At 42.3% G+C, this 23,844-nt stretch overlaps 2 protein-coding genes across 2 annotated transcripts in view; one reads left to right on the top strand and one right to left on the bottom strand.

The window, feature by feature from the left end:
* LOC122540581 (coatomer subunit delta) overlaps positions 1-1,910 on the bottom strand; it is a 43,381-nt gene extending 41,471 nt beyond the window's left edge. The window contains exon 1 of the mRNA XM_043676460.1: positions 1,668-1,910. Within this exon, the coding sequence (XP_043532395.1) occupies positions 1,668-1,895 (228 nt within the window). The 5' untranslated portion in view covers positions 1,896-1,910. The remainder of the gene's footprint in view (positions 1-1,667) is intronic.
* A 4,545-nt stretch (positions 1,911-6,455) lies between these two features.
* The window catches only part of LOC122540539, a 35,841-nt gene continuing 18,452 nt past the window's right edge, over positions 6,456-23,844 (top strand). The window contains exons 1-4 of the mRNA XM_043676404.1: positions 6,456-6,714; positions 9,435-9,565; positions 14,275-14,455; positions 21,988-22,098. Coding sequence (XP_043532339.1) covers positions 6,456-6,714; positions 9,435-9,565; positions 14,275-14,455; positions 21,988-22,098 — 682 coding nt within the window. The remainder of the gene's footprint in view (positions 6,715-9,434; positions 9,566-14,274; positions 14,456-21,987; positions 22,099-23,844) is intronic.

The raw sequence follows: 23,844 nt of genomic DNA, 5'->3' as shown, positions 1-23,844 counted from the left end.
CCGGGGAAGCGAAAATCATGGAGGAGGTGGAGGGCGTGGGTGGTGTCCCGAACGTAGGTGGGGAGTTCTTGGACTAAGGGGGACAGGACCATGTCGAGGTATGCAGAGATGAGTTCGGTGGGACAGGAGCAGGCTGAGACAATGGGTTGGCCGGGGCAGTCAGGTTTGTGGATTTTGGGCAGGAGGTGCGGGGCTGTGGGACTATGAGGCGGAGGATGGGAGATCCCCTGAGGTGATGAGGTTATGGATGGTCTGGGACATCCCACTTCCTCCAAACCAAAGGAGTAGCCGCATGGGCCCCAGCTATGCCTGCCTCTTCGTCAGATGTGGGAACAGTCCATCTTCCACAGCTACACTGGCACCACCCCCCCACCTTTTCCTCTGCTACATCGATGACTGTATCGGGACTACCTCGTGGTCCCACGAGGAGGTTGAACAGTTCATCCACTTTACTAACACCTTCCACCCCGACCTCAAATTTACCTGTTCCAAACAGCAACACTGTTCCATCTTTCTAAAGTAAGAAAACAATTTCAGCCTGAAAATTTTAAGATCAAAGTTGTTGCTACTAATCAATACACAAGTATTGAAATGACATATGCAAGCCCTAAAATTTTGCACACGTTTCACAAAAAGTGATCACATTTTCAAAGATTTGGATTTTTCTGATGACAAAGAGGTGAAACCCAAAGTTTAACTTTCCCTGCAGTACTGTACCCTCAAATAAATGTATAACTGAAAACAAGTATGAAGACAGTGAGGGCTCATTGTCTTAGTGACAACAACTTAAAAACTTCAGATTAACTCTCGAACTGATGCTTATGTACACAAACCTATAGGAAAAGTTATGGTATCTTTTGAAAAAAAGGTCTATTTTAAACCTCAACTTGAATCATTCTCAAATAAGATGAGCTTCTAACACTGTTCAATCCTGGACCGTTGCATCTGAAGTGATGATGTGTCACATCTAGATGGTAGGTAAAAAATGTGACAGGCCATCCCTACACTAAAACACTAAAGGGTAAGGGGGATGAAACAGACTAACAAGAAAGGAGAGAAAGGGTGAATGCTTGAAATTAGATATTGTTGGAAATACAGAAACTATTTTAAACTCAGGATCATTTGAAAAGGCTCTGACAAAAGGGTCTCCAAATAAGACTTCGATTCCTTGACTGCCTAACGAAGGAAATGTTCTGTTTGTTTATTTATAGTCACCCTCAGGATCACACAAGATTGAGTGTTTTGATGGAGAATGGCAAATGAGCAAAGACGTTTCGGGCAGATGATAAGTTTTAGCTAACCTATTCCGAAAGGCAGGCTGACGTTATGGGTCGCAGGGAGCCATGTCGCATTGGTTTCACTGTCGATTAAGATCCACGAACAGCATTTAACAACAGTACCTTTCGTTAAAAGGGGGAAAAAAAGAGGCCAGTTCTGTTCCGGATTTAGTCCAGTTTCGCTGTGATAGCAGCCATGCCGTCGTTTAAAGGCCAGTGCCGAGGTTAATTCAATGAGATATTGTGTGGGAAGGGGCGGGCAGGGCAGTGGGGACGGGACGGAGCTCTCAGGAAAGCTCTTTGTGGCCCCTGCGGCCTACCCTGGGCAGGCCGAGCCTGACAGCCAGAAGAGGAGGAGGGCTAAAGACACAAGGCTTCTCCCTTTCTTACCATCTTCGCGTCCACCGTCGGCCTCTCCTTCTGCCGCCTGCTGCTGCTGCTGCTGCTGCTGCTGCTGTCGTTGCTATGGCTGTGAGGAGATTGTCGCCGGGCGGCCGAGAGCGGACAAACCGAACCTGCGGCGATCCGAGCGCCGGCAAGATGGCGGCAGCGGCCACGTCTCCAACCGGAAGTGAGGGGCCCGCCGGGGTCAAAGGGCAGTGGCACCTCCCCATTCATGAAATCCCAGAGTAGAAGCAGTACTGTATCCCCCCAAATTATGTACCATTTACTGTGTATCCCTAAGAATTATATACCAATCAACTATTTCCCCAAACATTCGCTGTGCATCCTCAAGAATTATATAGAAGTCACTCTGTACCCCCAAGAATTATATAGAAGTCACTCTGTATCCCCAAGAGTTATATATCATTCACACTTTATCCCCCAAGAATTATATACCATTCAAACTGTATCTCCAAGAATTATATAGCATTCCCTCTGTATCCCCAAGAGTTATATATCATTCACACTATATGCCCAACAATTATATATCATTCATACTGTACCTCCAAGAATTCTATCATTTTCACTGTATCCCCAAGAATTATTCACCATTCACTGTATCCCCAATAATTATACACCAGTCACACTGTATCCCCAAGAATTATATATCATTCACTATGTTCCCAATAATATTCACCATTCACACTGTATCCCCAAGAATTATATATCATTCAAATTGTATTCCCAATAATATGCACCATTCACCTTGTATCCCCAAGAATTATACACCATTCACTGTATCCCCAAGAAATATATACCATTCACACTGTATCCCCAATAATTATATACCATTCACTCTGTATCCCCAATAACATATTTCATTCACACCATATCCCCAAGAATTATATACCATTCACTCTGTATCCCAATAGCATTTACCAATCACACTGTATCCCCAATAGTACATACCATTCAGCCTGTGCCCTAATAATTCTATACCATTCACTTTGTATCCCCAATAATATATACTACTCATCCTGTGTCTGAGAATTCTATACCATTCACACTGTATCCTCAATATATACCATTCATACTGTATCCACAATAATATGTACTATTCACCGTGTCCCCAAGAATTCTATACCATTCACTTTGTATCTCCAAGAATCATATAACATTCACACTGTATTCCCATTAATATTTACCATTCACACTGTATGCCTAATAGTTATATCCATTCACACTGTATCCCCAAAAATTATATACCACTCACACTGCATCCCCAAAAGTGCAATACCATTCTCTTCATCTCCCCAATAATTACATATCATCCATTCTGTATCCCCAATAATTCAATACTATTCACTCTGTATCACCAATAATTCAATTTTCTTTTACACTTTATCCGTAATAATTGCATACCATTTATGCTTTAGCCCCAATAATTCAATATCATTTACATTGCAGCCCTATATTCCCAATAATTACATACCATTCACTCAGTAACGCTGATTCTCTATAAACTTTTGAGTGGTGGAGATTGCACAATTCTAATGTGACTGGATTAGTAAACCAGAACCCCAGAGTGTGTTCTATAGACATCAGTTTAAATCTGACCATGGCAGATGGTAACATTTTAATTAAATTAAAAAGTCTGAATGCATAACTAGTCTTATGATGACCATGTAACCATTGTTAATGCCTGTTAAATTTCATTTAGGAAAGAAAATCTATCATCCTAACCTGACATCAGAGCCACAGTAATGCAGTTGACTCTCAACTGCCCCCTGAGTGATTACAGATGGGTTATAAATAATTGCTCAGCCATTGATGCCCGAAATGAATAAACAAAAGTGTACAAGTAATTTTAATGCATGGGGTGAGGAAAGAGATGCTTTGTGCAACTAGTTAGTTGTATTACCCATAAGTCCGATTTTTGGTAAAATTCAATCCATTGGAAGTTCAAATAAAACTAAGTAAACTTTGCAATATTTACTTTCTGGTTTTAAAAAAATTCCTTTTCCAATGCAAAAATTGGATTTTAAAGATGTGTAGAAAATGCACACTGTGAAGTAACAACTTTGAAAAAGATGCAATATTCCATAAAGTTTCCAATAAGTGCCTTGTAATTTCATTTTTAAAATGGAAAACTTTATCCAAACTGGCAAACTGAAATTTAAAAGAAAATAGAAAACTCGCACTGTCAAATTAAACATTATTATAAACTTAGTGAAAGTTTACAACATGTATTTATTTGTGGTTCAAAATCAAAATCAAATGCTTCGCCAAGAGTGTGAAACTGAATTGTTTCTGATAAAAACAGGAGTGTACATTGTCAGGTCAATAGCATGGAAAGGGGGGGTTAATACCCTTGCATTCTCAATCAGATACAATATACAATAAAAACAGAAAACATTAAACCAAATTTGAAAGTAAACAGTTAACTTTGAGTGTAACCTGAGATCTCCTATGCCCAAATTCTTATTTATCCTCTGGGAGCTGGAAAACCCATCTGACTTGTAGGTGTGAGATTCCTATTGGATTAAATAAATGTCAATACACAAACAGGCCATTTGGCTCAGCCAGTCATTGTGAAGGTTTATTATTAAACAAGCAGCAGCACTCCATGTGCTCATCTGTTTCTCCTATCCTGTTATTTATTCTCTTATCCTTCAACTACCTAACTATGCAATTCTTGACATGCTGTCTACGTCAATCCTTAAATTGTGTAGTGCATTCCAGACCTTCATAATGCTCTACCTGAAAAAGGGTTCTACTGCTTTCTGTCAATTTTAACTTTTTTTTGTTACCTCAGTCTAGATCTCTCAATTACTGGAAATAAATCTGTCTTTAATTTTACAGGTGTTTCCCATTAGTTTGGAAGATAATGAATGTAGCTCCTTTATTCAAAAAAAATGTAAACAGAAGCAGGAAACTGCAGGCAAGTTTGTTTAACATCTGTCAGAGGGAAAATGTTTGGACCTATTCTCAAACAGCAGTGCATTTAGAATGATTCAAAATTATCAGAGTCGACATGGTCGTGAGGAAGGGAAATCATGTTTGTTGCAGTTCTTTGAAGAAGTAAAGAATAGGCAAAGGCTTTGTGGCATTATCAATAGACTGTAAATCCAGAGACCCAGGTAATATCGTGTGGACTCGGATTTAAATCCTGCTATGGCAAATGGCAGGATTTGAATTCAATAAACACCTGGGATTAAGAGTTTAATGATGACCATAAATCTATTGTCTATATTCAAGAAAATCCCAAACGAAAGGAAACTGCCATCTTTACCTGGTCTGGCCTACACTTGACTCCAGACCCACAGCAATTTGGATGACTCTTAACTGCCCTCTGGGCAATTAGAGATGGGTTATAAATGCTGGCCTAACCAGTGATGCTTGCATTCCATGAATGAATTTTAAAAAGTAACTATGTGATGTGGGAATAAATGGAACCAGTGTATTTAGATTTCAGGCATTGGATAGGGTGTCATGCCAAAGGTTACAACAAAATTAAAAGTTCATGGTGTTGGGGATAATATGTGGCGTAGATAGAACATTGGCAAAAGCAGAAAGTAGACATGAATGGGCCATTTTCTGGTTGGCATGGTGTAACACGTAATGTGTCACAGTCAACAGTACTGGGGCAACATTTTACAATTTTTATAAATGACTTATATGAAGAGATGGTATAGTTGCTAAATTTGCTGATGACACAGATAGGCCAAAAATTTGGGAAGGTAAGGAAGGTACGAAGGGATATATCAGTAAATTAAGTGAACGGGCAAAGATGTGGCTTATTGGGTATGAATTAAGAAAATATGAAATTGTGTATTTGGGCAGGAAGAATTAAAAGTAAATACATTATCTAAATGGTGAGAGATTGCAGAGCTCTGAGATGCAGAGAGATCCAAATGTGCCTGTGTGTGAATTGCAGGAAGTTTGTATGCAGGAACAGCACAGGTAATTGGAAAAGCTAGTAGAATATTATTGTTTATTGAGCATGGAATGAAATGCAAAACTAGAGAGATTATGCTTCAGTTTTAAAGAGCAATGGTGAGATCATATCAGAAATACTGTGCACAGTATTGGCTACTTTGTTCAAGAAAGGATGTAAGTGTATTGTAAGTAACTAAGCAAAGATGTATTTGACTAATATTTGGAATGGCTAGATTGTTTTATGACAAAAAGTTGGATTCACTGCACTCATATCCACTGCACTAAGAGGCAACTTGATTAAAAATATACAGGATCTTGAGAGGTCTTGTCAATGTGGAGAAACCCTTTTGGAGAATCTACAACCAGGGGCTTACAGTTTAGGCATCACTCATTTAAAACAGAGATTAGGTCAATTCTTTTCTCTCAGAGGGTCATGAGTCTTTGGAACTTTCCTCCTCAAAAGGCAGTGGAAGGAGAGTCCATGAATATTTTTCAGGCAATGATAGATTCTTGGTAAGCAGGGGAAAGGTTATCAGGAGCTGAGAGTCTGGAGTTCAGGTTACAATTACATCAGCCAATATCTTCTCACATAGAGCAGATTGAAGGGGTTGAATGGCCAAATCCTGCTTCTAACTTAACTGTTTGTTTTAAGTTTGGAAGTTTATATCTCTATTGTACAAGCCCTTCTTGATTTTAAATAACAAATCTCAACATATGTTCCCTATTCTAAGGAAAACCAGCCCCAATTTTCAATTATTTTACTGTGTTTGCATTTCCTTAGACCTTGCAGCATGTGGCAAGGCTTACACGATACAATAGGCCAAAAAGTAAAGTTAAGTAGATTCACTGGCAAAAATGCATCCATCCCCTGATGAACTCAAAGCATTTCATGCTCATTTTGAACAGAACATCAGTGAAATGATGTCACCTGCTCCGACAGCCTTGGGTGCACTTGTACCCATGGTCACTGCCGCAGACGCCAAATCGGCCTTCTTGAGAGTGAACCCAAGGAAAGCAACTGAACTGGATGGAGTCCCCAACCATGCACTTAGATCCCATGCAGACCAGCTTGCAGGAGTATTTGCAGACATCTCTAACCTCTCCATACTTCAATGTGAGGTTCCCACATGCTTCAAGAAGACTACTATCATCCCAGTGCCAAAGAAAAATCAGATAGTGTGCCTTAATGACTAGCGCCCAGTCGTGCTGACAGCCATCATTATGAAACGCTTCAAGAAGTTAGTAATGGTACACCTCAACTTCAGCCTCAAGATTCCCCTGATCCACTACAATACACCCACCATCGCAATAGGTCCACAGTAGACACCATCTTCCTGGCCATACACTCTTCCTGGAACATCTGGATAAAAGGGTACCTATGTCAGAGACCTATTTATTGACTTTAGCTCCACCCTCAACACTATAATTCCAACTAAACTCACCTCCAAACTCCCACTTCTGCAACTGGATTCTTCACTTCCTGACCCGCAGATTGCAATCAGCGAGGATAGGTGACAACACCTCCTCATCCATAATTCCAAACACCAGTGCCCTGCAAGGCTACATATTCAGCCCCCTACTATGCTCCTTAAATCCATAACTATGTGTTCAAATTCAGTTTTAACTCCATTGACAGATTTGCTGATGATTCCACCATTGTGATCGGGTCTCAAATAACGACAAGATCACAGAAAAGAAATAGCTTAGTAGCATGGTGTAAAGACAACATTCTCTCCCTCAATGTTATCAAAGTGAAGATGCTGGTGATTGACTTCAAGAAGTGGAGTGGAGGACATGCCCCTGATTGTATCAATGGTTCTGAGGTGGAGATGGTATCAAGCTTCGAGGAGTAATATCATAAATAATCTGTCCAGGTCCATCTACATCGAAGCTACAATCAAGAAAGCACACCAATGTCTCTACTTCTGCAGAATGCTAAGGACATTCACCATGTCCATAATGATTCTTACAAGTTTTTATAGATGCACCACAGAAAGTAACCTCTCTGGATCATCACAATTAAGTATGACAAAGAAATTACAGAGACCACAAGAAATTACAGAGAGTTGTGAATACAGTCCAGTCCATCACGAAAACCAGCCTTCCATCCATTGACTCTATCTACACTTCCGGTTGCCTCCAGAAAGCAGCCAACATAGCGAAAGAGCCCTCCCACCCTGGGTATACTCTCTTCCACCCTCTTCCATTGGGCAGAAGATACAAAAGTTTGAAAATATATATCTAAATATTCAAGAAGAGCTTCTTCCCTGTTATCAGATTTATGAATGGACCTCTCATATATTACAGTTGCTTTTTCTCTGCACCTTCTATGTGGCTGTAACACCATATTCTGCATTCTATCCTATTATCCTGACGTACTTATGTAAGGTATGATTTGTCTGGTTAACACACAAAACAATACTTTTCATTGTATCTCGGTACATGTGACAATAATAAATCGAATCAAATCAAATCTTAATTGCCTCACTGTGAACGAAAAGTTTTACATCATGGTCATTTTTATTCCTGCCAGTTCTTTAAGATTAATCCAAACAGATCCCAACATTGTGATCTCTCCACATAACCTGCTATTGGTGACTTCAAACATTTATCTATGTTTCCTTTAAAAGATGGAATTACTATTTCCACTATCCACTGGGATTGTTCTCTAGGATTGTTCTATGTGAAAAGAAAATGATTACCAATGTTCACAAAGTAAGGTCACAGACAACAGTGAGCTGTATAAACAACAAATTTGATTTTGGTGATATGATCAAGTTACAAAGAAAATTTCCAATTCTTCAGTCAACTGATGGTATCTATCTGAAACAAGGAAAGTAAAGCTTGATGTAAATACATATTTCATCAATCAACAATTTGGGGCGGCACGCTGGCTCAGTGGTTAGCACTGCTGCCTCACAGCACCAGGGACCCGGGTTTGATTCCAGCCTTGAGTGACTGTCTGTGTGGAGTGTGGACATTCTTCCCTTATCTGCATGTGTTTCCTCCGGGTGCTCCAGTTTCCTCCCACAATCCAAAAATGTGCAGGTTAGGTAAGTTAGCCATGCTAAATTGCCCACAGTGTTCAGGGATGTGTAGGTTAGGTGCATTAATCAAGCGAAATGTAGGGTAGAGGAATAGGTTACTCTTCGGAGAGTTGGTGTCGACTTTTGGGCCGAAGTGCCTGTTTCCACACTGTAGGGATTCTATGATTCAATCACTTGCTAATGAGTATGATTGGCCACCTAGGAAATTCTGAGTCACTGGTCATGGACTCCATGGATACTTGGGCCACTGATGAGCCTGATCCTAGAGCCACATCTGTGACCACACATTTGGACGGTGTTTCCGGGAGATGGAATTGACTCTTATCCTTGAGATTGTTAGTGTTCCTTCCTCCTGGTCCTTTTCTGTACTTCCCCTTGACGATAGGTGTTCTTAAAGAATTTTGTCTCTTCATACAGGAGCTTCCTCCAAATTGGTTTCTTCTGAACAAGGGTCTCCTACATGTGACATCTATGTAGCAATTCTTGATGGAAGCTTTCAAAGAGCCTTTGAAACATTTCCTTTGTCCTCCTCTCCTTCAACTATTCATTCAGCAAATCAATTTTATATTGAATTTCACTGGATTGAATTTTGCCGCCTTTGAAAAATATAAACACTCTCAAGATCTTGACAAAATGAGCCAGAATGAAAATTTGAATTTTAAGCTTTGAGAAGAAACGGTCTGCTTTTCCACTGAAGGTTTTAGTGGCTGGTCATGAATCTCATTAGAGAGCAGAAAGGGGCTTATCCCTTCTTATTCTTATCTAACCTCACCACTCTTACATGCAGGTTGCTATTTTCCAGATACTGTAGTGGAGAGCAACTGGTCAGCACCAAATCCCAACTTGAAAGTGGTTACCGGGAGGCTGCAGCTTGCCGGCACTTTCTCCATCTTAGCCGGCGTAGCCTCATATCTTAAGGTACACTCCTGGGCACTGCCTTTTTAGGAAGGAAATTCCAAAGACTTACAACCCTCTGGGGCTTTCACTGAATACAAGGTACTCATGAATAATTTTTTAGGGACAAGAACTACACCTGAAGACAAGAAAGTTTGCTAAAGATGTCAAGTTTTCCTTTACAACAGATGTAGTCTTCAGAACCATGAATAGCAGTTGGGATGATGGTCAAAGGACTGAAAACAGGGATCACATGATGAAGGAAATGCACTGAAGGTCAGGTAAAGTTATCTAACTCCCAGAGGACAATGGGATTGCTGTCACATTAGAGATAGACAACTGGTGGTAGTTTAACAAGACATTCACCACATTTCAGGCAAGGGAGGAGATTGAGAAGGAGAGCCCTTTAATGAAAGCTCAACTGATGTGGGAATTGAGCTCAAACTATTGGCATCACTGCAATATTGTTCAGCTAACTGAGACCTAAGATAAAGTTACTGTAGTCCTACCAGACTGGATGTCTGCTTTATCAGTATAGCGAGAAAACTGGTGGTGTCTTAACCTGAGAATCACAATGCCTCTGGTGAGAGGAGAGGTTGAGAAGAATTTGATTTGATTTATTGCTGTCACATCTGCTGAGTGTTTTTTTGCTTGTTCTATAGACAGATTGTACAATACAAAGTACATCAGAGTAGCAGAACAGATTGTAGAATACAGTATTACAGCTGCAAAGACGGTGCAAGGACAGAGATCAACATTAACATTTGAGAGGTCAGATCAAAAGTCCGGTAGCAATGGGGAAGAAGCTGTTCTTGAATCTGATCATATGTGTATTTAAACTTCTTCAACTTCTGTCTGATGAAGAGGGTGGAAGAGGGTATAACCGGACTGGGAGGGGTCTTTGATTCTGTTGGTTGCTTTCCTGAGACAGTGGGAAGAACAGACAGAGTCAATGTATTGAAGGCTGATTTGTGTGATGAACTGGGCTGTGTTCATGAATCTCTGTAATTTCTTGTGATCTTGGGCAAAGCAGTTGCCATACCATGCTATGATGCATCCAGATAGGATGCTTTCTATAGTTTTTTTAAAAAAATTTATTCATTTGTGGGATTTGGGTGTCACTGTCTGGCCAGTGTTGATAGCCCGTCTCTATTTGCCCTTGAGAAGGTGGTGGTGAGCTGCCTTCTTGAAACACTGCAGTCCACTTGCTGTGGGTTGACCCACAATGCCGGTAGAGAGGGAATTCCAGGATTTTGACTCAACAACTGTGAAGGAATGGAGGTATATTTCCAAGTCAGGGTGGTGACTGGCTTGGAGGGGAACTTGCAGGTGTTGGTGTTCTCAAGAACCTGCTGCCCTTGTCCTTCTAGGTGGAAGTGGTCATGTGTTTGGAAGCTGCTGTCTCAGGATCTTTGGTGAATTTTTGCAGTGCATCTTGTAGATAGTATACATTGCTGCTCCTGAGCACTGGAGGTGGAGGGATTGAGTGTTTGTAGATGTGGTACCAATCAAGCGGGTTGCTTTGTCCTGGATGGTGTCAAGCTTCTTAAGTGATGTTGGAACTGCACCCATCCAGGCAAGTGAGGAGTATTCCATCATACTCCTGATTTGTGTCTTGTAGATGGTGGGTAGACTTTGGGGTGTCAGGAGGTGAGTTACTCATTGCAGTATCCATGGTCTCTGACCTGCTCTTTTAGCCACTGTGTTTATATGGAGAGTCCAGTTGAGTTTCTGGTCAATGGTGACAGTGGGGGATTCAGTGATGGTAATACCATTGAATGTCAAGGGGCGGTGGTTAGAGTGTCTCTTATTGGTGATGATCATTGTCTGCCATTTGTGTGGCACAAATGTTACTTGCCACTTGTTGGCCCAAGCCTGAATATTGTCCAGATCTTGTTCCATTTGCACACGTATCTGAGGAGTCGTGAATGATGCTGAACACTGTGCAATCATCGACAAACATCCCCACTTCTGACCTGATGACAGAGGAAAGGTCATGGATGAAGCAGCTGAAGATTGTTGGGCCTAGGAAACTACCCTGAGGGACTCCTGCAGAGGTGTCCTAGAGCTGACCCTCCACAACCACAACCATCTTCCTTTGTGCCAGGTATGCCTCTAAGCAGGGGAGTGTTTGCCATCTGATACCCATTGATTCCAGTTTTGCCAGGGCTCCTTGATGCCATACTCTGTCACATGCGACCTTGATGTCAAAGGCTGTCACTCTCACCTCACCTCTGGAATTCAGCTCTTTTGTCCATGTTTGAGCCAAGGCTGTCATGAGATCAGGAGCTGAGTGACCCCAGCAAAACTCAAACTGGACTTCACTGAGTAGGGTATTGCTGAGCAGGTGCTACTTGATAGCCCTGTTGATGACCTCTTCCATCACTTTATTGATGATCGAGAGTAGACTGATTGGACGGCAATTGGCCGGGTTAGATTTGTCCTGCTTTCTGCGCACAGGACATGCTTGGGCAATTTCCCACATTGTCGGGTAGATGCCAGTGTTGTAACTGTACTGGAAGAGCTTGGCTAGGGGAGCTGCAAGTTCTAGAGCACACGTCTTTCGTATTATTGCCGGAAAGTTATCAGGGCCCATTGCTGTTGCAGTATCCAATGTCTCCAGCTGTTTCTTGATATCACGTGGAGTGATTAAAATTGGCTGGAAACTGGTATCTGTGATGCTGGGGACCACTGGAAGAGCCCAAGATGGGTCATCCATTCGGCACTTCTGACTGAAGATCGTTGCGAATGCATTAATCTGATCTTTTGCACTGATGTGCTGGGCTCCTTCATCATTGAGGATGGGAATATTTGTGGAGCCTCCTCCTCCTCCAGTGAGTTGTTTAATTGTCCACCACTATTCACAACTGGATGTAGAAGGACTGCAGAGCTTAGATCTGATCTATTGGTTATGGGATTGCTTAGCTCTGTCTATCACTCGCTGTTTATGCATTTGGCATACAATTAATCCTGTTTGGTAGCTTCACCAGGTTGACACCCCATTTTTAGGTATGGCTGATGCTGCTCTTGGCATGCCCTCCTGCACTCTCCATTGAACCAGGGTTGATCTCCTGGCTTGATGGTAATGGTTGAGTGGGGGCATATGCCTGGCCATGAGATTGCAGATTGTACTGGTGTATGGTTCTGCTGCTGTTGATGGCCCACAGCGCCTCTTGGATGCCCAGTCTTGAGCTGCTAGATCAGCTTGAAGTCTGTCTCATTTAGCATGGTGCCACGCAACATGATGGAGGTTATTTGCAATGTGAAGGTGAGACTTCATCTCCACAAGGACAGTGTGGTGGTCACTTTTATCTATACTGTCATGGACAGATGCTTCTGCAGCCAGCAAATGAGTAAGGACGAGGTTAAGTACGTATTTTCCTCTAGTTGGTTCCTTCACCACCTGACGTAGACCCAGTCTAGCAGTTATATCCTTTAGGACCTGACTACCTCGATCAGTAATGCTGCTGCTGAGCCCCTGTTGGTGATGCACATTGAAACCCCCCTCCCAGAGAACATTTTGCGTCCTTGCCACCCTCAGTGTTTCCTCCAAGTGTTGTTCAACATGGAGGAGTACTCATTCATCAGCCGAAGGAGGAAGTTACATGGTAACCAGTAAGCGGTTTCCTTGCTCATGTTTAACCTGAAGCCATGAGACTTCATGGAGTCTGGAATCAATGTCAAGGACTCCCAGAGCAACTCCCTCCCGACTGTATACCACTGTGCTGCCTCCACTGCCGGTGGGACAGGACCTATCCAGGGATGGTAATGATGGTATCTGGGGTATTATCTGTAAGGTATGATTCCATAAGAATGACTATGTCAGGTTGTTGCTTGACTAGTCTGTGAGACAGCCCTCCCAATTTCAGCACTAGCTCCCAGATGTTGATAAGGAGCACCTTGCATGGGTGACAGGACTGTTTGTGTTTTTGCCGTTGTCTTTTCCAATTCGAAGGTCAATGCCAGGTGGTCCGTCTGGTTTCATTTCTTTGTTGTGACTTTCTAGCGATTGATGCAACTGAGAGGCTTGCCAGGCTATTTCAGAGGGCACTTGAGAGTTAACCACATTGCTGTGGCTCTGGATTCACATATAGGATGGCAGATTTCCTTCCCTAAAAGGACATTAGTGAACTAGGTGGATTTTTCTGACAATGGTTTCATGGTCATCAGTCAACTCTTAATTCCGGATTTTTTAAAATTAGTGAATTCAAATTCCACCATCTACTGTGGCAGGATTTGAACCCAGATCCCCAGAACATTATTCTGGGTTTCTAGATTAAAAGTCGAGCGATGATACCACTGATCTTTGTAGACATGCTGAATTTCTTTAGCCTTCACAGTAACCTCAACTGGTCAGAAGTCACATTACACCAGTTTATAGTCCAACAGGTTTATTTGCAATCACAAGCTTTCAGAGCGCTGCTCCTTTGTTAGGTGAAGTTACTTCTGACTTTGTCCACCCAGTCCATCAACAACATCTCCACATCACCTCAAATGATTTGAGAATTGACCCTGTGTTGTTGGCACACTCTGCATTACAAACCAGCCATCCAACCCACCCACAGAACTAAGGATAAAAAATCATAGAAAGGAGCAGAGTGATTTCTGGAGAAGGGTCACGAAACATTAACTCTGTTTTCTCTGCTCACAGTGCTGCCAGATCTGCTGAGTTTCTCCAGCAATCTCTGTTTTTGATTCAGATTTCCAGCATCTGCAGTTATTTACTTTACCAGAGTGGTTTGCCTTTGAGAATTAAGGTCAATGTAGCCCAGGACTACAACTCCCATAGTGCCTCGGTTCCGGGGTATTGTTTCCGGCGCCGGCACGTTACTTCCGGCGGGGTGACCTTGCCCGAGGAGATGGAAATGGCGGCCGTTGTCAGGCTGAGTCTGAGCTGTGGACGCGGCTTTAAGCGTGAGTGGCCGTTCCCCCTCCCCCCCCGTTACTGTGGCTCGGGGAAGGATGGAGAGCTTTCGGACGGGTTTGGGTTTAATGTGGTCTTGGTGTGCGCCGCCGGACTGAGAGTTTAATGTTAATCCCGAACCATGATGTGGCGGTGCTGGGAGCGGACAGAGTTAAAACTCACACAGACACCAGCAATGATGGTGGCTCCGTGGTTAGCACTGCTGCCCCACAGCGCCAGGGACCTGGGTTTGATTCTAGCCTTGGGTGACTGTGTGACATTTGTAGTTCTTTTGCACTGGATGCCCTGGTTTCCTCCCACAGTCTAAAGGTATACAGGTTAGGTGGATTGACCATGCTAAGTTTCCCTGTAGTGCCCAGTGATGTGCAGACCAGGTGGGTTAGCCATGGGAAATGAAATGAAAGGATAGGATGCCACAGTGGGTCTGGGTCTGAGGTAGTTTGGACAGTTGGTGTAAACTTGACGGGCTGCATGACCCTCCATGCTGTCGTAATTCTAAGAAGGGGCAGGGTAAGTGTGTATGTGGTGGGCATGGGGGATGGGGTGCTTGAAAGATGAGGGAGTAAGAGGGGTGGGGGTAGTGGGGTAAGAGTGGTGCTGTTGCAGTGTGGCAGTAAGAGAATGTTCCAGCATGAGGTGAAAGGGTGTATGTGAAGAGAGTTTGTAAAGAAGTGAAGAGGGGTTTCTTGCTGAGCAAGGTAATGAAAGAAGTCCTGTGATGTATCAAACAAAGGAAACTTTTCATTGTAATAAAACAAAGAGCTGCAGATGCTGAAGATCTGAAATAAAAATAGAAAATACTGGAGAAACTCAGCAGGTCTGGCAGGTGTCTGTGGATAGAAAATGGTGTTAGTGTTTTGAGTCCAGTGACCTTCCAAACTACTTGGTTTTTGGAGTTTCCATCTGAGGAATTGCTATTACTTTATCAGCACTCAGCTTGGCTCGAACTATTTGCACCTTGCAAAAGAATTGCCATTGTGTCAGCTGCATAATGATTTTGTCTGCATTTAGCTTGATCCCAGCTTTGCTGATTCTGTCTCTTAATGCAGGTAATGGTCTGATCTCTTTTCACTCACAACATAGATCTGGGATATCATCAACTATGCTGTTTTCCTTTACATCCTCTCGCTTGTTTCATTTATTACTGGATCGATTGGATGGATCACTTTAAGGTCAAAAGATAGTGGAGTGTATATTGAATGTTAACAGCAAGACTCCATATCGCGCTTCACGTTCCGCAATTGCACTTCACAAAATACTTGTTGTAGAAATGTGAAAGTACGATTTAAAAAAAAAATTAAGTCAAAACACAATCTTCAGATGAGTTAGAGCTAGAGATAAGGGTCATTGGACTCATGCATGCATGCAGGTATAATTCACCCCTATTATGTTTTGTTCTAAATTATAGACCCAGATTTATAACTGAGTTTTGTGACTTAACCTCTTGGATGTATGTAAGTTTTTTCAGAGATTAAATAGAGTGCATTGTACATACATTATGAAGAAATTAGCTAGATGACTGTTCTGTTGAGGACATAGAACAGGAGTAGATCACTCAGCCCTTCAAGCCTGTTCTGCTCGATGAGATCATGTCTGATCTGTGACCTAACTCCATACACCTGTGTTGGTCCAGAGATGTGGTGCCCACATCTACTGTCAGTTCTCCATGTGTGTTGTGACCAGGGTTTTATGTCGTTGCAGCATGATTCTATCATTAAGCTCTTGTGCTCTAGATGTAAAAGCCATCATTCCATTAGCTACCTTGATTATTTATTGCACCTGTCTTTGGGTTTTTAAAGATCTACGCACCTGGCTGCTCAAGTCTCTTTGGATATTCACTGTGTCATCTTGTTCCAGCCTCAGCTGAAGCAAAACGCTCCGAGACGGTATAGTTTTACCTCCTTCGTCTTTATTCCGGGCCCTGGAGGGAGAGAGAACGAGACATGTGCACAGAGACATGAGTTCTCTGTCGTCTCTCGAACATCAGTTTCTTAACGAATTATATAGTCATTTGCAGGGAGGAGCATCAGATAAGGCAACATGCATATTGATTGGGTGACTGTTTCAATCAGCGAGCGTCAATAGTAAAGATTAAGCCATCTGCTGTTACACAATGAATGTTCTTTACCTTGTTAACTGGCTTCACATAATGAATACTTTTCACCTTGTTAACTGACTTCACATACTGAATGCTTCTTCATCTTGTTAAATGGCTTTACATAATGAATGCTTTTCCACCTTGTTAACCCACTGCCCTTCACTCCAGCACCTCATTGTTTACTGCAAGCTCTTATCTGATCCGAGTCATGCTAGCTGAACCTTTCATTTCACAAAAACTCAACTTAACTCTTTCCCCACCTGCTCATACCCTATATACTTTCAACCATATTTAACTTCATGCCATCAAGAAAGTATGCTAATCTATAGCTTTTTGGTTTAAAATGGATTCCCTCACATTCTGTTGAATTCCATCTGCCAGAATTTTGCTCATTTATCTAGTCTCTCAATATCCCTTTGTAATTTTATGCTATCATCTGCACTGTCTACAATGCTGTCTAATTTTGTCATCAGCAAAATATGACTATGGCATTATTCAAATCATTAATAAATAATGTGAATAATTGAGGCCCTAACGTATCCATCTGGGATGTCACTGGTCACATCCTGACAATCTGAGTAAGACCGTAAGAGATAGTAGCAGAATTAGGCCACGCAGCCCATTGAGTCTGCTCTGCCATTCAATCCTGGCTGAACCCCATTCTCCCACTTTCTCCCCTTAAACTTTGATACCCTTTAATCTAAAGATCTATCTATCTCAGTGTTAAATATACTCAATGACCTGGCCTCCAGCCTTCTGTGGCAATGAATTCCATAGATTCACCACTCTCTGGCTGAAGACGTTTCTCCTTATCTCCATTCTGAAAGACCTTCCTTTTACTCTAAAGCTATGCCCTTGGGACCTAATCTCACCTACAAAAAGAAACATCTTCCCAACATCTACTCTGTCCAGGCCATTTAGTATTCTGTAAGTTTTAATTAGATCCCCATTATCCTTCTAAACTCCATCGAGTGTAAACCCAGAGTCCTCAAATGTTCCTCATACGTTAAGCTTTTCATTCCTGGGACCATTCTTGTAAACCTCCTCTGAACATGCTCCAGGGCCTGTACATCCATCCTGAGATATGGAGCCCAAAACTGTGCACAATATTCCAAATATGGTCTGACCAGAGCCTTAGAGCCTCAGCAGTATGTCCCTGCTTTTATATTCAAGTCCCCTCAAAATAACTGCCATCATTGCATTTGCCTTTCTAACTACTGACTCACACTTTGAGGAGGATCCTTCAGACTTCTGAATTTTCTCCCCATTTAGAAAATAGTCCATGCCTCTATTCTTCCTATCAAACTGCATAACATCATCCTTTCGCACATTGTACTCCATTTGCCACTTGTTTGCCCAGTCTCCTAACCTGCCTAAATCCTTTTGCAGCCTTCCTGCCACCTCAATTCTACCTGTCCCTCTACCTTTATTTCTGCAAGGTTAGCCCAAATGCTCTCAGTTCCCTCATCTAGATCATTAATGTATAAAGTGAAAAGTTGTGGTCCCAACACTGAGCCTTAAGGAACACCACTTGTCACCAGCTCCCATCCTGAGAAGGACCCTTTTATCCCCACTCTCTGCTTTCTGTCAGACAGCCAAGTTTCTATCCATGCTAGCGCCTTGCCTCTAACATCATGGGCCATTAGCCTCCTGTATGGCATCTTGGCAAAGGCCTTTTTGAAGTCCAGGTAGATTATATCTGTTGGCTGTTCTTGGTCTAACCTGCATATTATGTTCTCAATTAATTCTAACAGATTTGTCAAGCATGACCTCCCCTTGATGAAACCATGCTGACTCTGCCCTATTTTACCGTACACTTCCAAGAATCCAGAAATCTCACCCTTCATAATGGATTCCAGGCTCTTACCCGTGACCAAGGTTAGGCTAATCGGTCTGTAATTTTCCATCTTTTGCCTTACTCCGTTTTCAAACAGGGATGTCACCTCAGCAATTTTCCAGTCCTCTGGGACCCTCCCTGATTGTAGCAATTCTTGAAAGATCACCACTAATGCCTCAGCTATCTCTTCAGATAGCTCCCTTAGAACTTTGGGAGTGTAGTCCATCTAGTCCAGGTGATTATTCCACCTTCCGACCATTCAGTTTCTCTAGCTCCTTCTCCTTGTTGATGGCTACCATACTCGGATCTGCCCCCTCACACTCTCAAATTTTTTGGATGTTACTTCCACCGTGAAGACTGACACTAAGTTCCTCAGCCATTTCCTTGTTCTGCACTGCCGTCTCTCTAGCGTCATTTTCCAGTGGCCCAATGCTCACTTTTGCCTCTTTTGCCCTTTATATATCTAAAGAAACTCTTACAATATTCCCTTATATTACTGACTAGTTTACCCTAATGTTTAATTTCCTCCCTCGTTATTTCTTTGTTGCCCGTTGTTGGTTTTTGTAAGCTTCCCAATCCTCTGCTTTCCCACTGCCCTTTGCCACATTATGGGTTTTCTCTTTTGCCTTTATGCTGTCCCTTATTTCCCTAGTCAGCCACGGTTGCCTCATCCTCCCTGTACCATGCTGCTTTTTCCTCGGAATGAATCTCTGCTGTGTCTCCTGAATTACTCCCAGAAACTCCTGCCATTGCTGTTCCACTGTCTGCGTTACAAGCTCATTTACCTTATTCCTTATACTGTACGCATTCTGATATAACGCCATTAGTCGTTTATTAACTGTCCCTCTTCTCATTGTCATTTGTTTGTCCAGTGTGCTTGAAGTTTGTTTGCTAACCCTTTCCATTCACTCTGTTCTATTTGTGTCTGTGCTGGAGATTTTCGTTTTCTAATTTCCCCTATTTTCAAATTCAAACCCATTTCTCCAACACCAATCTTTGAGCCACACATTTACCTGCTTAACCTTATTGAGCCTGTGCCAATTAGCTTGTGGTTCAAGTAGTAATCCAGAGATTATCTTTTTGAGTACTGACTCAGTATCCTTATTTTCTGCTGCCTGCCACTTAACCAGTTTCCCAGCTATGCCAGTAATGTGTCCTCAGTTATGTGGACTTCTACATTTTAGTTAACAATCTCTTATGTGAGACTTTATCGAATGCCTTCTGGAAGTCCGTAAGCACTGTCTATCCGCTTCCTTGTTATTTGTCTGGCACCATTATAGCACGCAATTGTGTGCTCGTGTGATGTTGACTCGTATGTTTGCCTGTTTTATCGATCAGAATCCTTGTTTGTGCATGGTATCCTAGAGTGTTATTGGCAACTTACACTTGGAGTTAAGTATAGAGTCAATTCTGATCTCCTGATTACAATCAGCATTATGTTAACATTATCTAAAGGTATAAGGTTTGGGGAGGTGTTAATCTGGCAAGCTTCCATCTGGCAAAGTAAGAAACCGGTCTTGCCTGCCTGCTAAGAAAAAAGTCACGTTCTATTCAGTGTAGTAGCAGCACATGGAGTTAGTCCTATCCTATGATTGCACTTTGAATCTGGTCCAGAGGGTGGGGCATTTCCACTAACTCTGAGGAAGGGTGACTCGACCAGAAACATTAACTGATTTCTGTCCACAGATGCTGCCAGACTTGCTGAGCTTTTCCAACAATTTTTGTTGGTTTCTGATTTACAGCACCCCAGTATTTTACTTCATTTAAATGTAATTGCTAGCCACTCATTCTGATCCAGAAACCTGCTAGTTCAGAGTCCAGATAAGTTGCTGATTTAAAAAGTGTCTTTATTTGATGTGTTGAATTTTTGCGGTCACACTGAGATTAACTTTGTGTTGTGTTAGAATAGCCTAAACAGGAAGTGTCGTTGTTCATACATTCGAAACCTGAAAAAAGTCGTTAGTTTTTTGCAGGGTAAAGAAGGGCAGTGCTAAGTTCAGGAAGATATTTGCTGTGACCCAGTTTTCTCTGTTGATGCTTTGATCCTGTGCCTCCACTAACCACACACAGTGCACCTGTAGGAGATTATTACAAACAACTTGACATGGATTGAGGAGAAATACAGCAGGTTGAGAGAAATAACAGTATAGGGATGATGCTAAGGTGCTAGTGTTGGACTTGGGCAGACAAAGTCAAAAATCACGATACCGGGTTATAGTCCAACAGGTTTATTTGAAACGGCAAGCTTTCAGAGCCCCAACTCCTTCCTCATTCAGCTCGGGATATAAATGGAGACAATGAGCATTGTTCAAGAGATTTCAGAAAATTGACTGAAAGCTTGGTTGAGACATTAGGTTTTGAGAATTCTTTTACAGATAGTGTGGAGAAAGCAAGGGAGCTGTATATCGTTAGATAAGTATTATTTCACAAAGGAAGAGAGATGGGGAAGGAGCAGATTAGTAGAGACTGAGCCCAGAGATAGAAAGAAAGTTAGGTGCACGAAGGGATGGGGTTGACAGTAAGCCAGTGGGAAAGAAAAGCTGATAATGGGGCCATGAGTGGGTGAAAATAGGTTGGCTGTGCAAGTGCTTATTTCATGGAGTTTGCTCGTCAAGTGGGTCACGCTTGGACACTACTGGCTCATTTAGATCCTTTGAGCCGAGGTGTTTTCTAATCCATCTGTTCAGAGATGTTATTACACACTTGGTGGGATTTGAACCTGGACCACCTGGCTCAGAAATAGGGGCAGTACCACTGTGCCAAAAGAACCCTTCTCCTTTGAACCTATCACCAGCATTATAGTTGGAAGCAGTTGTGATTCCCCTTTTTCCTCCATTCCAGAGCAAGTTTGGTTACTCCCTCGGAAGCACAACCATTTATTTTGGGAATCTTCAGAAGAAAAGTTGAGTTGTTAGATACTGCTCTTCAGCCACATCTGTAACCCTCTCCCTACAGCAACCTAAAACCAAGTATATTCAACATGTAACACTCGTGTATAACTGTGTCTGTATTGTTGATAGCAGATAGTAAACTGAGTTAAAATAGCTCAACTCCATTTAACTTTGTAAGCATCACAAAATCACTGAACCATGATATCATATTTGATTAAACTCTTGCGGCTTGTTTATCTACCATAGATCAAGAACCACTCGAGATGAATTATTTACCCTACTACAAGAGGGCGTATTTATTGGAATTCAGACCACTCGCTGATGAGGTCAAAAACTTCTCTTCACCCCAAATAATGGTGGGAATGTGGAACTGCATCCCCAAAAAGCCATTGAGATTGTGGGGATTTGTCAATTAAAATGATTAAAATCAAAATTTGGAGACTTTTGTTAGCCAAAGCTGTTGAAAGATTTGAAACAAGGATGAATAAAGTCACAACAAAAGTAATCTAATTGAATGGCATGAGAAACTTGAGGGACTAACTAAAATTTACTGACCATATACATGTATTTCATTTCATCATTCCTCCAATCTATAGAGGAATAATAAGTGGATAAGTAAAGTATGAAAATGTCTTTAATTTTGCAGCTGGCATTAATGTATAGATTAATTTCCTGTTCCTCTTTTCTTCTCTCCAGCAATGATCTTCAGTAAATCATTAGTGGTTGGACCTCTGATTGCTTCCAGAAAGATCCATCAGCCTCCAGTGCTTTTGACGTCACAGATTCGCACGTCTCCTAGCCATTTGAGTAAGTATTGTACCTGGATGGTTCTGTTATATCAGACGTAGTCAAGCTTTTTATCTTTAATAACTGTTTCAGAGGCAGGAAGGGGAATCTGCATGTAGAATTTCTTCCCATGGCAATACAACTGTGGTGCAGACATGTGGAAAGTGAATGGGACATTTGTAGGTGGCACGGTGGCTCAGTTGTTAGCACTGCTGCCTCACAGCACTAGGAACCTGGTTTCATTTCCACCCTGTCTGTGTGGTTATCCCTTGGGTGTTCCGATTTCCTCCCACAGTCCAAAGATCTGTTGGTTAGGAGGATTGGCCACACTAGAAGAAGTTGCCTATAGTGTCTAGGGAGGTGTATGTTAGTTGGGTTAGCCATGATAAATGCGGGGTTACGGGGATAAGGTGGGTTGCCAAATCTGGGTGGAAGCTCTTCAGAGAGTCGGTGCAGACCTGAAGACCCTAATGGCCATTTTCTGCAATCTCTGGATTCTATGATGTGTGCCAGAAGTTGAGATCACGTTGGGGCTAGATAGCATTTGGGTTCATAAACTGCCCCCTACTTTGAGGCAGCAATGGCACTTATGAAGAGGTGACACTGGATCTATTGGATGAATGCCAAGAGCCCAACGCACTTAGGAAGTGCTTCCAGTGGCATGTACTGGGATGTTTGTGGATCAGCTTGGCGTGGGCATGCATAACTCTGTCCCTGGCTAAGTGCAGGAAAAAAACAGGTGGTCATGTGGCTCCGCAGTGAAGATGAGTGGTTGCTTCACACTTTACTCTGTTTCTAAACGTGTGTGCTTGTTGCATAGGCTCCTTACCCCAGACTGACAACTCTGCTTCACAACATTGGTAAGGGTTGCTCTTACTGTGTTTGTGGAGGGGAGGGAGAAGGACTGATTACTGGGTGTATGAAGGAGAGGAAAGGTACTTCACTTTTGTCAGGAATTAACAATAGTACATCTGGAACCTTTATCTGGCTCCATAAATGCTGCCTGACCAGGTGGGTATTACCAAAACTGTTTTTATTTCATATTTCCAACATCTACAATATATTTTTTTGAAATTGAAAGACTTGCTAGGGCAGATAGACTCGGTCCTATATTGAAGAGTGCAGAGTAGTTAAGAGCATAAATTAAAAATAAGAGCCGGGCTGTTCAAGGGTGATTTTCAGAAGCACTTCTTCACAGAAGGGGTAGCAAAAATCCTTTTTTTAAATTCATCATCCAAAAAAGCTTGATTGGGCACATTTGAAAATTTCAAGACTCTAATTTTTTTTATTCAATGAGGATATTAAGAGCTACCAAAACTAGACAGAGAGAATTAAGGTGGAGACCAGCCATGGTCTAATTGAATGAAGAAACAGAATTAAGGGACTGCATTTCTGCTGGAAAAGCGCAGCAGGTCAGGCAGCATCCAAGGAACAGGAGAATCGACATTTCGGGCATAAGCCCTTCTTCAGGAATGAGGAAAGTGTGTCCAGCAGGCTAAGATAAAAGGTAGGGAGGAGGGACTTGGGGGAGGGGCGTTGGAAATGCGATAGGTGGAAGGAGGTCAAGGTGAGGGTGATAGGCCGGAGTGGGGTGGGGGAGGAGAGGTCAGGAAGAAGACTGCAGGTTAGGAAGGTGGTGCTGAGTCCGAGGGATTTGACTGAGACAAGATGGGGGGAGAGGAAATGACGAAACTGGAGAAATCTGAGTTCATCCCTTGTGGTTGGAGGGTTCCTAGGCGGAAGATGAGGCGCTCTTCCTCCAGCCGT

Source organism: Chiloscyllium plagiosum, chromosome 35 (genome assembly GCF_004010195.1).
Source record: "Chiloscyllium plagiosum isolate BGI_BamShark_2017 chromosome 35, ASM401019v2, whole genome shotgun sequence".
Lineage (NCBI taxonomy): Eukaryota > Metazoa > Chordata > Chondrichthyes > Orectolobiformes > Hemiscylliidae > Chiloscyllium > Chiloscyllium plagiosum.
Note: the sequence above shows the minus strand (reverse complement) of the source record. Positions and strands in the feature narration are given on the sequence as shown.